General features: G+C 40.0%; 2 protein-coding genes across 2 annotated transcripts; both read left to right on the forward strand.

Moving 5' to 3' along the window:
- Positions 1-4,318: 4,318 nt before the first annotated feature.
- Positions 4,319-5,090, forward strand: LOC113132123 (mas-related G-protein coupled receptor member A4-like). The gene is made up of 2 exons (XM_026309985.1): positions 4,319-4,371; positions 4,522-5,090. Exons 1-2 carry the CDS (start codon positions 4,331-4,333, stop codon positions 5,060-5,062), a joined length of 582 nt encoding a protein of 193 aa, XP_026165770.1. The 5' UTR covers positions 4,319-4,330; the 3' UTR covers positions 5,063-5,090.
- Positions 5,091-9,516: 4,426 nt separating this feature from the next.
- On the forward strand, positions 9,517-11,794 carry LOC113132028 (mas-related G-protein coupled receptor MRG-like). Its single transcript, XM_026309829.1, has 4 exons — positions 9,517-9,609; positions 10,445-10,628; positions 11,003-11,166; positions 11,263-11,794. The coding sequence occupies exons 2-4, from the start codon at positions 10,530-10,532 to the stop codon at positions 11,792-11,794; spliced, it is 795 nt and encodes a 264-aa protein (XP_026165614.1). The 5' UTR covers positions 9,517-9,609; positions 10,445-10,529.
- The last annotated feature ends 3,006 nt before the right edge of the window (positions 11,795-14,800 follow it).

Here is a 14,800-nt window from a genome sequence, read left to right on the forward strand (position 1 = left end):
GCTACTAACATTCCTGGTATCTTCTCCTCCCTTGAGAAGGAATTGCGACAGCCAGGTAATGCCATGAACAACACTAAAACAAAACCTAAGACAAAGAGAGCCAATGATGTACCGACTTATCTTCTGGGCCAATAAGACTCAAACTGTGCAGTTTGATTTTTGTAATGTGGTCAATTGTGACAATGTGCAACAAGAACCGCTAACAGGGGCGGATAAGTATATCTGTGCCACTTTCGTGGGAGCTACCTGGTGTCCAACATGGTTTTATGTAGGATGAAATACAGGACTAAAACAGTGGGGATACAAACCATATCGAGCGCAGAGGAAGTGGAACGAGGGAAAGAACCTTTTGCAATGACTTTCAATAGTCAAGGGCACAACCCCTCCCCATTGCACAAAAGGCCACCCATTACCTTTTAACCCTCAAGGACCCTACCACCATTGACTCAGACCTCTATGTGTTAGGGGCCAATATTCCTGGAAATGATTCCCTGGGGCAATTCCAGATCAAGGTTTTCTATCGCACACATCATGAGACAACTGGTACCAACCAGCCTACTAAGGCACCAAGTACAGACAAACCTGACGAGATGCCATCCCAGTCCCCCATTTTAACAGTATTAAACCTCACCACCCTCAAAGAACCTTACACTGATAAAAATGAATGGTTGAATTGGATCGCCTACACATCCCAGCAACTGCGAGTTTCTGATTGTATTGTATCTGCGGCAGCCAGACCACAACTAGGGACTATGCCCTTTAGACTTAATCCACACAATGATGCAACAGACCTGAACTGTACACCGCAGCTGTTTACTTCCACCTGCCCTTGGGCCAGTAAACAATGTCAGTCTTTGCATTATTTGATGCCACCTGCTCCTGTTGTTACTCCACCGTTCTTTACACCTTATAGAGCTAATTGTACCTGTTTTTTGCAGATCCAAACGTTTGTCATTTGAGTCGTGTTTTTCCTCTGAGGACAAAATAAACTATTCGTCTCTGTCTGGAATATAAGAAACGCCCCTTCACCCGCATAACGTGCCATCATCCAAACACACAGAAAAAGTGAGTAAATTCTATGATGAAGTTTGACGTTTTATGTCATTTCTCGGGGGCGTGCACATAATTACCTGGTTCACCTGAGATTATTTCCATATGAACAGTTTGCTCAGTGTGAGGTGGGATCATATTAGCTATAATGAGGTGAGACGGGAGAAAACATAACGCTCCTTACGTTCATACAGATTACATAAAAAGTGATGATTTGTTTTTGATTTGAATTATTTCATTTAAAAGAAAACATTTCAAGCTTACTAGGCATATATTTCTTATTTTTATGAGACAAGTATTCACAGAGATTCTGCTTGTTTTATTTATGGGTCTGTGAAGAGAGATGACAGAGACAGAGAAGACAGAGAGTACACCCTGTCTGCTTTCTTTATTTAACAAAAGCACAGCGTTTTGTTATTCTGAGTGTGTACAAATAAAATTAGACCCTTTACAGATTCGAATGAAATATCTCTTATCTGTACGATCAGAACTGAAGGAGTAATTTAAGATTGTTTCAGCGTTATCAGGAGATGATGTCACAAAACGCACCGGCACATTCGTCGACCCCTGAGGGTTAAACTTAAGGACGAACATACAGTATCTCACAGAAGTAAGTACACCCCTCACATTTTTGTAAAAAGTTTATTATATCTTTTCATGTGACAACAAAGACACTTTGCTACAATGTAAAGTAGTGAGTGTACAGCTTGTATAACAGTATAAATTTGCACAAACAGTTTGCTGAAGACAAGCAGACTAAGGGCATGGATTACCAGAACCATGTCCTGTGGTCTGATGAGACCAAAATAAACTTATTTGGTTCAGATGGTGTCAAGCATTTTCTGGCGGCAACCAGGTGAGGAGTACAAAGAAAAGTGTGTCTTGCCTACAGTCAAGCATGGTGCTGGGAGTGTCATGGTCTGGGGCTGCATGAGTGCTGCCGGCACTGGGGAGCTACAGTTCACTGAGGGAACCATGAATGCCAACATGTACTGTGACATACTGAAGCACAGCATGATCCCCTCCCTTCGGAGACTGGGCCACAGGGCAGTATTCCAGCATGATAACGACCCCAAACACACCTCCAAGATGACCACTGCCTTGCTAAAGAAGCTGAGGGTAAAGATGATGGATTGGCCAAACATGTCTCCAGACCTAAACCCTATTGAGCATCTGTCGGGCATCCTCAAACGGAAGGTGGAGGAGCGCAAGGTCTCTAACATCCACCAGCTCTGTGATGTCATCATGGAGGAGTGGAAGAGGATTCCAGTGTCAACCTGTGATGCTCTGGTGAACTCCATGCCCAAGAGGGTTATGGCAGTGCTGGAAAATAATGGTGGTCACACAAAATATTGACACTTTGGGCCCAATTTGGACATTTTCACTTAGGGGTGTACTCACTTTTGTTGCCAGTGGTTTAGACATTAATGGCTGTGTGTTGAGTTATTTTGAGGGGACAGCAAATTTACACTGTTATACAAGCTGTACTCTCACTACTTTACATTGTAGTAAAATGTCATTTCTTCAGTGTTGTCATATGAAAAGATATAATAAACTATTTACAAAAATGTGAGGGGTGTACTTCTGTGAGATACTGTACATGTAATGACAACAACGAGGATCTATGGGGTAAAAATGCCCTACTGAAACTACCAGTAGGTTGCAGTAGATTGCAGTAGGTGAGTAGGGACCTACTGACCTGACCTGAAAACGTCTATTCAATAGTAAGACAACAGTCAAACCACCTGGTTTGACTGTTGTCTGATGTTCCATGCATATGTTGGTACCTGCCCACTTTTTCCCTCTTCATCAGATGAGATGTAGATAATCAGGAACCTGTGTGTCATCACACACAATATATTATGGTCTGTGTGGCTGCAGAGAACACAACACCACACTGTGTCGTCCTCAACGCTTAAAAGGTAAATTTTATATGACATTACTTTTTTATTCTAGTGTAGCTGCATTGGTTCTATTGCTCTTATGAATATAGCAACTGTTAATACATTTAACAATTTGTATCATTTTTAATGTTGATCTAAATATTTTTGTCCAATTTCTAACAAGAATACCAGAAATAACTGTGTAGACTGTCACAAATCTGGGGACCAGTATAGCTGCTATTGACCTCAGCTGTCAAATCAGGTTCTTTGGATTTTCTCTTTCCTGTTAAAGAAAATGTTGTTGTGTATAAAATAATGAGGATCTGGTTGTGTAACAAAGAAACAACTTTCTATAGAAGCATATAAAACAGTCACATCAAAAAATGCAAACAAACATGCAAATGAAGATGGAAAGTGATGAGCAATGACAGCAGCTATGGACAGTAGATGCAGATTAAATCAAATAAAGACGGGGATTTAAAGGACGATGTTCTTTGGAAATATCAGAAATGATCCGACTTTTACAACTGATACAAAATGTTTTCAATGATATTAAACCAATTTCCTGTCACATTTCCAGTTATTTGTTGTATATTAGAAAGAGAAGCACCTTCATTGATATGACCACAATATATTTCTTGTTATAGGTTACCTCCTATCCCACCACAGATCTCACTGAAGAATGGGGGATTTCAACAACACCACAGTTTATCACAACAACAGCTACAGTGAAACTGATTCAAGAAATATGATTCTCTTTTACGTGCATTGTACCGTCATCGGCCTCGGTCTTCCTCTGACCCTGCTGGCCATCTCTTCTCTGATTTCTCTGGTACCAACATCACAGCTGACACTTGTGTGTTTCTGTCTGTGTGTGAAGGACATTTAGGATCTTTGCAGAGGTGAAGCAGGTATCAGGGCTGGGAGAACTGGATGTTTCTAATGAGACTGACTATAATTCTGGGCTAAACCTCCATGTAAATACACAATTAAAAGAGATTTTTATTAAAATACACAGATTATTCATATGCTCAGTTCCCTGTACCTGCCCACCTCATGTGTTTCCTTATATCTGTACCCAAACCTGACAGGATTTATTCATCTTAAATGCAACAATAATAAAATGTCATAGTGTGTTAGACTCACCATACGTTTGCCTGATTATCTAAATCTCTGGTGATGCAAAGGGCTTGTGTTTTATAAATGATTGTAAAACCTGAACAGCTGCCATTTTTATTTTTATCCATGTTCTCCTGCAGGTACGTGATGACCACGTTGCTCCCATCTTTGTTATCAACCTTCTCATCTCTGACCTCCTTCAGATCTGCTGCATGATCATATCAGTGGCAACCCTCAAAAAGTCGATATACTTGGAAATTGTTTACTGGACTACTGTGATGGCCAGTGTTGGCTTCATGATGTGTGTCGCCCTGGAAAGGTGAATATCTGTCTTTTCCAGATGTCTTTGTACCTTCATGTGTCTGACAGCTTCTGTTTCATCAGCACATTTTTCTGAAATATGCTGAGAGTCAGAAATGTCCTGTATGATGATGTCCAGACTGACGGATGTGTTTATCTTGTGTTTCAGGTGTTTGATCATCACCTGGCCCCTGTGGTATCGCATCAACAGGAGTGTTAAAGTCTCTGTGTTGATTTGTGTCATAGTCTGGTTGTTTCCTGCGTTCCCGTTATCATTAGATTTTATTTTCCAAACGTCCATCATCTCTGCCACCTTTTTCCTCCTTCCCTTCCCTGTGATCATCTTCTCCCTGGTTGGAACCCTCAAACCCTTGTCTGCTTCCATCTCAGTCTCCTCTGAGGAGAAACGACAAATTGTGGGAGCTGTGGTTTTGGTGTTCCTCATATACGTGATGCTGTTCCTGCCCATTGTCATTTCTTTCTTTATACCAGGCCTGACAAACCCAAGGTATACTGCCCTTGTTGTTGTCTCTAAAACCTTTATCAAGTTGAGTCCTATTGCGGACTTGGTCCTGTATGTTTTCATGGGCAAAGGGGCCACAGACAAGCTGAGAGCTTTGCTGTGTTGTTGCAGGAAGGAAACCCAACGACCAAAGCAGCAGGTCCTGACTGTGAGTGGTGACAGAACAGGGACAGTCAGCTCCATGTGAGCAGAGAAGCAGGAGAGACAGAAAAGTGTAAGAAGAAATGCAGCTAAACAAACATTTCAGAAGAGAAGAAAGGTGCTGCCTTCAGAGACAGAGTCACTAATAGATTACCACGTGACAGTAGAGAACAGGAGGTTTTCATCATCTCAGTAGAACATCAGCTGCTGAACTTGATTTCTCTTATGGATAAGTTATGGATACGTTTTTCAAACCAGCTGTGATGAAGCATCAGTCTGTTCTTTCTGGCTTCTCTGTTGATGTTGTTCTATCTCACAGGAGCTGACTAAATCTGACTTCATCAACTAAAATGCATCATTATGAAAATCACATGAAACTGAAAATTTGATGAGTCACATGAAATAAAATGTGTCGTGTTGAAGTAGTATTGAACTAAAAATCAACATCAGGAAATGTAAAATATGTTGTTGTATTGGGAAAAATGTCACAAATCCAATAAAAACAGAAATTGGTGTAACCCACTAGGTTATTTCATCAATACACCCCAGGCTTATTTGTCTTTCTAGGCTGCATTTTGTTTTGAAAAGCATTTTGCTGGTTGGTTTTACTATACCTAGCTAACTGCAGGTAAACTATATATATGAGAGTGTTGTGATTTACTACTGTCCGTGAATGTAACACAGTTTGATTGAAGTGTGGCGTTTGCACGAGGCGAACCGGTTTATCCTCGACCTCCTATTGGTCAATTTAGAGGCACGTTAAGATTCTCGTAATGTGATTGGCTGAGGCCGGGACTACTGCACGGAGACGTCAGGCTGCTGAGGCTCGGCCGCTCCGTCAGTTATGGATTTATTCTTACATAACACACAGTACTTTCCATACTGGACTCGGACGACCCATAAACTGGACTCTCTGAGCCTTTGAACACCCAGAGTTTCCCCTCTTTTCCGGCTTTTCGCTGTGAAGAGCGAGACTTAGGACCCGACGTGGAGGTTCGGTGGATGCTAACGTTACGCTAATCGCCGGGTCGCTGCCCTCGGACATGTAGCTTTATTCCCTCTTCTGTTTTCCTCCAGTGTGGACGAAAGGACTTTGAGTTAAATGACGGGGACCAGGTAAAACCAGGTGCGTCGTTGGACAGTTCACAGATTCCGCTGGAACAGTTTGAGAAGCCGCTTTGCCGCCATGGAGGACCGCTTGGCCCTGGAGTCCTGGGTGAGTAACCCCGTAGCGGTCTGTCACCATCACACGTGACCCAACGCGCTCCAGCAGCCGTCAGCCATTTTTATTGAGAAGATGTCAACAATGAATATGACATTAGAAATGACCGAGAAAGAATTGACTAAACAAAAACAATAATAGGACATCAATAAGGAGAGTCCGTATATAGTGACAGATTCCTTCTTTTCCTGCTGTGTTTATAGGAAACTATTGCTTTTAGATATTAAATAATAAAATATATTAAAAATTAAATTGAAAATTATATTAAATATAATAATCTCATTTTATGAGCATCTTTGATGAGTAAATCATTTCTCCTTCTGTCAAGAGAAAAGTACTATTTTCAAACTTGTGAAAAAGGGACACTGCTGTAATTAGAACTAGTTAGATATTTGTCTTTCCCTATGTTGCCTAAAATGAAAGTCATTTCAAGACAATTAGTCATATTTGTCCATGCAAGGAGTTTTTGAGAATTAAATTCAATTCAGAAGGTTATTTGTGGATGTTATGTCAAGTGAAATTGAGTCTCAGGAATAGAGTCCAACATATACATCGTTTGACCGATTTTATGGGCCGATATGAGCCTATCGCAGATATATCGGCATCGTCGAATATGCAGATGATACATGTTTTTTAAGAACATATAAAACAGGTAAAATACTTGATATGGTGTAGTTACTTAGTTTGTCCAACAGAGCGTGCTCCATTGTTTGCTACTGACAACCAGCCAACTCTTTCTCTTTAGAGAGGAGGTCTCTTGTTCAGGCAGCAGCAGACCAGCATTCAAGTCTTAACGCTAAGTTGCTAACTAATACATAACTTACAGTCAAGTTGATAAACAATGACTCCAGTTTCATTTTTCAATATAAGTCCAATCCAGCATTCACCTGATCCCTTCAAACTGCCATGTCACTCATGCTTATCACATCTATCACATCACATTTCCTAGGTCAGCATAGTTTGTCAGCACAGTCAGTAACATAGCAGATTAAAAAGTTAATATCTTTCTGTAGTCCAGAATATAACATCTTTCGACAGTGAGGTGGTGGCTTAAGTCTGTTGAGTGGTGATTTAATGCTGTGTTGTCACCCAGTTTGTGAGACGCAATTCTATAAAGCTAATAAATAATGTCTATGTCTTTACTCTCACATTGAGCTCAACATACTCGTTGGCTACATTAGTACGCCGATGAAAACAATGACGCCACCTTTCTTTTCCTTAGAGTTATGGTTATTAGACGTGTTATTAGCAGTAATTTAGTAAGTTCATGAATCTGGGCACTTTTCTGAAGGTATGTCAGAGCAGTGTTACACTGGAAACAAAAATGAAGTACTTTAATACTTTAACCCTCTGGGGTCTGAGGGTGTTTTGGGGACCTGGACAAATTTTGACATGTTCTGACATTTGTGCTTTTTTCAGTGTCTTTTAAACATATTATTGACTAAAGTCTGATACCACTGTAATCACCACAGACTGGGCTACAATAATATGTGAGCAGCAAGTTTATACATGACTGTGTTTTTGAGAAAACAGGGTTTATGCATGGTTAGTGAAAAACTACAATTTTTAAGTCACTGAAATAAGACCATAAAACACATACAGGGCATTAGTTCACAAGACACTTAAGAAATGCATCTTGTAGTGTTTGCTTCAAAATGGTGTAAAAGTCATCTTGTTCATTCATTCATTGATTTAAATTTTCTATGACACTTTTTGTTCAGAAAAAGATGTGCAGGAAGGTGTGTCTGATCATGAATAGTCATGTGATTTACCTGAGAAGACAAAGACCCACATAATGAGCCTTTCAGTCAGGAATGTAGCTGAGAGGGAATTAATGCAATGCAATGCAGATCCAAACGTTTGTCATTTGAGTCATATTTTTCCTTTGAGGACAAAATAAACTAATCGTCGCTTTCTGGAACCATATGAAGCACTTCTTCACCCGCGTAACGCGCCATCATCCAAAGGCACAGAAAAAGTGAGTAAATTCTATGATGAAGTTTGACGTTTTATGTCATTTCTCGGGGGCATGTACATATTTACCTGGTTCACCTCAGATTATTTCCATGTGAACAGTGCGCTCAGCGTGAGGTGGGATCACATTAGCTGTAATGAGGTGAGACAGGAGAAAACGTACTTCTCCTTACGTTCATACGGAGTAAATAAAAAGTGATGATTTGTTTTTGACTTGAATTGTTTAATTTCAAAGAAAACATTTCAAGCTTTCTATTCATATGTTTCTTATTTTTATGAGACAAGTATTTACTGAGATTCCAGTTGTTTTCACGTCTGTGAAGAGAGATGACAGGGACAGAGAAGACAGAGTGTGTACCCTGTCTGCTTTCTTTATTTAAGAAAAGCACAGCGTTTTATTATGAGTGTATACAAATAAAACTAGATTTACAGTTTCAAATGATATATTGCTCTTATCTGTACGATCAAAACTGACGGAGTCATTTAAGTTTGTTTTGTCGTTATCAGGAGAAGATGCCACAAAAATAATGAAAAAAGAAAAGAATGAAGATGTGATGTTTCAAAGTAATGAGCTGATTGATCGTACACTTTTGAATCATTTAACAAATATGTTTTATATAATTTAGGGCTGCACCTATCGATTGATTTTGGAGTCGAGTATTCTACCGAATATTTCAGTGATTACTCGAATAATCGGATAAAATTTGACTGTTGCATTTTTAAACAATAATATTGTTGTGCATGACATTAACAACAGGTTACTTTAAAATGATGTTACCTTGTGCCGGCTCGAAGTGCTGTTGTGTACACCAGTTCTACTTTACAATACATGCATTGTGCTGTGTTGTCGTCTTATTTAAGGTTGAAATGAACCAAACTTTAAACATTTTCTGCCTTTTACAAACGATTTCACTCTCTGCTATAGCACCAACTTTGAAATGCGTTGTGCGACAGTTCATTTCAGCCTTAATATTATTATATTATTAAATGTTGCATAATGTTTTTCTATATATTTAATATTGAATTTGCTGTTGTATACTATGTTGAAGTTGAATATGTGTTAAATGTGCGTTCATTTATAAATATGTTTTACATCTTTCATAATGTTGTTTAAATGCATTTTTATTGACCTGTTTTGTGTTGTATCATATGTTGCTGGGATTGATTGTGTGTTTTTCACTTTGTCGTGTGCGTCATTATCAATAATGGTCTTTCCTGCTGAGTGTGTGTGTCGTTCTGATGTTCCATGCATATGTTGGTACCTGCCCACTTTTTCCCTCTTCATCAGATGAGATGTAGATAATCAGGAACCTGTGTGTCATCACACACAATATATTATGGTCTGTGTGGCTGCAGAGAACACAACACCACACTTTGTCGTCCTCAACGTTTCAAAGGTAAATTTTATATGACATTACTTTTTTATTCTAGTGTAGCTGCATTGGTTCTATTGCTCTGATAGTACAACTGATACAAATATTTAGAAATCAGTAAGTTTACATTTGCCATGTATTTCTAAGATAACAGAATTAAATGTGTAGTCTGTGGCACAAAGCTGGGGACCTGTGTACTATTCACCTGAGCTGGACAATCATTAAGTTTGATTTCATTTGTTTTCTGTTTTGTGTTAAATATAATTTTGATCCCTGGGAAATAAAAGTTCTGTTTCTAACTGTGTACGGAGAAAAGTATAAATAATAAAAACATGGTAAAAATAAAATATATGAGAAGTAAAACTTAGAAAAAGCTAAAGGTGAAATTGTATGTTCCTATTTAGAGATATAATATGTGATGTTTATAAAAAGAGAAATTCAAACAATGATGCAAATGAAGATGCAAACAGATTCAAAATGAGGTCGGCTGTGAACAATAGAAGTACAGTCATACTGTGGTTAAATACTCGTGTTGTTTTTGATCAGAATGTTCTTATAATCTATGTAGTCGGACAATAAAAACACATGCAGTCTGATCCATCAGCCTCCATTAAACTGTGTGAACCTGCAGATTGAAATGTTTATTCAGAAATTAGAGCCATAAATAAATGGCATTCATTCATAAAACACTGTGATTAAAGCTGTTGCTGCTCACACAGCCACAGTGTTGGCACAGAGACTTATATACTAAATGTCTTTAATAAGAAGAAGACACATTGTGTTTTCAGTTCTTTTGTCATATTACTACTGAAATGAAAAGCACCATAATTCATTTTATCATAATAATTTGTTGCTATAGGTTACCTCCTATCCCAAACTACAGATCTCACTGAAGACCAGGAAAGTTCAACATCACCGTGTTTCAGGAAAGAATTAACAGTGAAATGAAGCCAGACCTTAATCCAATAAACATCATTATTTTGGTGATCAACAGCCTCGGCCTTATTTTGACAGTACCGGCCATCTGTGGACTGTTCACTGTGGTACGTACGTCCCAGCTGACACGTCTGTGTTTCTGTCTGTGTGTGAAGGACATTTAGGGTCTTTGCAGAGCTGAAGCAGGTTTCAGGGCTGGGAGAACTGGATGTTTCTAATGAGACTGTCAGTCATCACTGATTAATATGGATTTGAAAAGGAAAGAAACAGAGGTCTCTCAAGGTGGGAGACAAAGTCAGGATTAGGGATTGGTTTTGTCAGGACTCCTGCCCTGGTCCTGTCATCTTCCTCCGGTCTCCTTCCATCCACCAGATGTTTTTGGACTTTCTCAGATCCACCTGCATACCTGTCCTCCAGTTTTCCTTTCCCTTATCAGATCCTGTGTCCTGCTTTTTTAATTTTTACCCATGTTCCCCTGCAGGTGCGAAATGATCACGTCGTTCCGATCTACGTCATCAACCTCCTCATCTCTGACCTCATCCACATGTGCTGTATGATCACGAGAGTTAAAAGCTTCTCCTTTCATTTTTACATGATTGATGTGATGGCCCGTGCTGCCTTCATGATGTGTGTGGCCCTGGAAAGGTGAATATCTGTCTCTCCAGGATGTGAATACTGTTTCATCAGGAATGTGCTGTATGATGATGCCCACACTATTTATGTGTTTGTGTTTTATTTCAGGTATTTGGTCATCGCCTGGCCACATTGGTACCAATTCAAACGAAGTGTCACAGTGTCTGTGCTGATTTCTCTCATAGTCTGGCTGTGTCCTTTTGTTGCTTTCATAATTGGTTTTCTTTCATCTTACACATCCATCATCATCGTCACCTTTTTCCTCGTTCCCTTCCCTGTGATCGTCTTCTCCCTGGTTGGAACCCTCAAATCTCTGTCTGCTGCCATCTCAGTCTCCTCTGAGGAGAAACGACAAATAGTGGGAGCTGTGGTTTTGGTCCTGTGTAGTTACATGCTGCTGTCTGTGTCGGTCATCATTTTCTTCCTCTTTCTTAGGGACAATCCTGCCCTTTCTCTTGTCTTTACAATTTGCAGCTCGTTCAGTCCCCTCCTAGACTTGGTCCTGTATGTTTTCATGGGCAAAGGGGCCACAGACAAGCTGAGAGCTTTGCTGTGTTGTTGCAGGAAGGAAACCCAACGACCAAAGCAGCAGGTCCTGACTGTGAGTGGTGACAGAACAGGGACAGTCAGCTCCATGTGAGCAGAGAAGCAGGAGAGACAGAAAAGTGTAAGAATATTTGAACCCACTATGTTATTCAACAGCTCAGTTCCTCTTTCTTTGTGTTCCATATTTGATTTGAAATATTCACTCATGTAATCAATAGTTTTTATAGAAAATGCATCTCATGTCCTTTGGGTTTTCTAGTTTTGCCGACACATTGTAGCTGCTTTTTCTTTATTAATATTCACTCTGTCATATTCATTATTGGATTGTTTGTATGTGGAAGTCAAATAAAGTGAAACTACTTTATATTTAGTTTCATGTGTGTTTTTAATCTGGTGTCAGTTCACAGTGAACATGTGTCAAAGTCTGGATGATCCCTCCTGTGGAAGCCCACATTAAAGCTGAGTGATGATTGGAGGCATGTTGGGTTGGAAAACTGGGCCGTTTGCTCAGAGACACTTTGGTGGCCAGTGATTTTCATGTTCCTGCATTTTCATCTTGTGTTTCATATGAGACACGTTTCTGTTTTCTACCAGATCAACAATACACAATTACACAGACAGAGAATTGATCAGACTCATTCTTTTCATCGATTTATAAATCCTCACATACGCCTGTTTCTCTGTGGAACTGGGTCCATGACATTTATAAATCCTCACATTTATCGTCTTTAAAACATCTGCTGTGATGAAGAACATAAAACAATATAACATGTAGTTTGTATAGTTGATATAATAATGATCTATGGAGTCACGTCTTTTTAAATTAGGCTGTTTAACAAATTATTGATTCATTAATATGTTTTCCATCTTTCATATTGTGAATTTCATAATGTTGTTTAAAGGCCTTTTTATTGACCTGTTTTGTGTTGTATCATATGTTGCTGGGATTGTTTGTGTGTTTTTCACTTTGTCGTGTGCGTCATTATCAATAATGGTCTTTCCTGCTGAGTGTGTGTGTCGTTCTGATGTAAATCAACCAGCTATTCACCCATGTTCCCCTGCTGCCCCCTCACTACCACCTGCATAGGCCTGAAACTACAGATACTGGTGCAGTCCCACTGGTTAACGGTTGCTTCCTTCTTATAGTAACGGTTGTTATGGCTGCTGTAAAATATTTCAGCTGTAAGTGACTTTTTCTGCTTAGGAGACATTAATTTTAGGGTCTAGACTAAACCGACCAGAGCCTTCATCTGGTGGTCCGGACTTAGTCGTACAATGAGAAGAGGTTACAGACACTTTAAAGAAACTATTATAAAATTACAATTAAAGGAAGATTTTACTTTAACTGCAGATTTTATTTAACAGATGCAAAAGCTAACAACAAACAATGAATGTGTTTAAATCAGTAAATATTAAAAATCAACAGTACAATAATAAATCAGTTATTTCTATTCGTTCCCTATCACAACTATCATCCTACTCACAACCTCCTTGGTCTTTGAAGGATCGGGCTGAGTATAAAAATCAAAAATGTAAAAATTAGTTGTTGAAAGTCTCGGGTTTAAGCTTGATTCCGTCAGCTTCTCCCAAGAAAAGCTAAGGGAACACTTTAGTTCTCTGCCCTGGTCTTTATTTTCATTTCAAAATGTTAATTCTGTTTTAGTTTAGGTATTTCCCTTTTTCTCCCAGCCACCTGTTCATCTAGTTTGCTTTTGCTTCCCTGTTGACCTGTGGACACAACTTATTTTAATTCCATTAACTCATTTGAACAATGATTTCTTTCCCTGTAAAACAGATTCTTATATTTAATCACATTTCCATTATTATATGTCGTGCAGTCAACTACAATAAAGTCATAGTGTAATCTTCTTTTCCTTTGGCCTGCTCCCTTCAGGGGTCTCCACAGCCAATCATCTGCCTCCATTTAACCCTATCCTCTGTATCCTCCTCACCCACACCAACTATCCTCATGTCCTCCTTCACTACATCCAAGAACCTCCTCTTTGGTCTTCCTCTAGGCCTCCTTCCTGGCAGCTCTAACCTCAGCATCCTTTTACCAATGTATTCACTGTCCCTCCTCTGAACATGTCCAAACCATCTCAATCTGGCTTCCCTGGCTTCTTCTCCAAACCATCTAACATGAGCTGTCCCTCTGATGTCCTCATTCCTGATCCTATCCATCCTCGTCACTCCCAGAGAGAACCTCAACATCTTCAGCTCTGCTACCTCCAGCTCTGCCTCCTGTCTTTGTCTCAGTGCCACCGTCTCTAAACCAGACAACATTGCTGGTCTCACCACTGTCTTGTCCACCTTTCCTTTCATTCTTGCTGACACTCTTTTGTCACACATCACACCTGACACTTTCCTCTACCCGTTCCAACCTGCTTGCACACGTCTCTTCACTTCTTTTCCACACTCTCCGTTGCTCTGGACTGTTGACCCTAGGTCCTTAAAATCCTCCACCTTCTTCACCTCTACTCCCTGTAACCTCACCGTTCTCCTTGAGTCCCTCTCATTTAAACACATGTACTCTGTTTTACTGCGGCTCAGCTTCATTCCTCTCCTTTCCAGAGCAAACCTCCACCTCTCTAGATTTTCCTCCACCTGCTCCCTGCTCTCACTACAGATGACAATGTCATCTACAAACATCATGGTCCACGGAGATTCCTGTCTAACCTCATCTGTCAGCCTGTCCATCACCACAGCAAACAAGAAGGGGCTCAAAGCCGATCCTTGGTGCAGCCCCACCTCCACCTTGAACTCCTCTGTCACCCCTACAGGACACATCACCACTGTCTTACAGCTCTCATACATGTCCTGCACCACTCGAACATACTTCTCTGCCACTCCAGACTTCCTCATACAAAACCACAGCTCCTCTCTCGGCACCCTGTCATACACTTTTTCCAAATCTACAAAGACACAATGCAGCTCCTTCTGGCCTTCTCTGTTCTTCTCCATCAGCATTCTCAAAGCAAATATTGCATCTGTGGTTCTCTTTCTTGGCATGAAACCATACTGCTGCTCACAAATGCTCACTTCAGACCTCAGCCTAGCCTCCACTACGCTTTCCCATAACTTCATTGTGTGACTCATCAGC

This window comes from Mastacembelus armatus, chromosome 15, assembly GCF_900324485.2.
Source record: "Mastacembelus armatus chromosome 15, fMasArm1.2, whole genome shotgun sequence".
Taxonomy (NCBI): domain Eukaryota; kingdom Metazoa; phylum Chordata; class Actinopteri; order Synbranchiformes; family Mastacembelidae; genus Mastacembelus; species Mastacembelus armatus.

What these genes read in the sequence shown, in the direction of transcription:
- LOC113132028 (XM_026309829.1), top strand. Translation starts at nt 10,530, where the DNA reads ATGAAGCCAGACCTTAATCCAATAAACATCATTATTTTGGTGATCAAC. An exon ending in TCTGTGGACTGTTCACTGTG is followed by an intron (nt 10,629 to 11,002) that starts GTACGTACGTCC and finishes GTTCCCCTGCAG; the next exon opens with GTGCGAAATGATCACGTCGT. An exon ending in ATGTGTGTGGCCCTGGAAAG is followed by an intron (nt 11,167 to 11,262) that starts GTGAATATCTGT and finishes GTTTTATTTCAG; the next exon opens with GTATTTGGTCATCGCCTGGC.
- LOC113132123 (XM_026309985.1), top strand. Translation starts at nt 4,331, where the DNA reads ATGGCCAGTGTTGGCTTCATGATGTGTGTCGCCCTGGAAAG. An exon ending in ATGTGTGTCGCCCTGGAAAG is followed by an intron (nt 4,372 to 4,521) that starts GTGAATATCTGT and finishes CTTGTGTTTCAG; the next exon opens with GTGTTTGATCATCACCTGGC.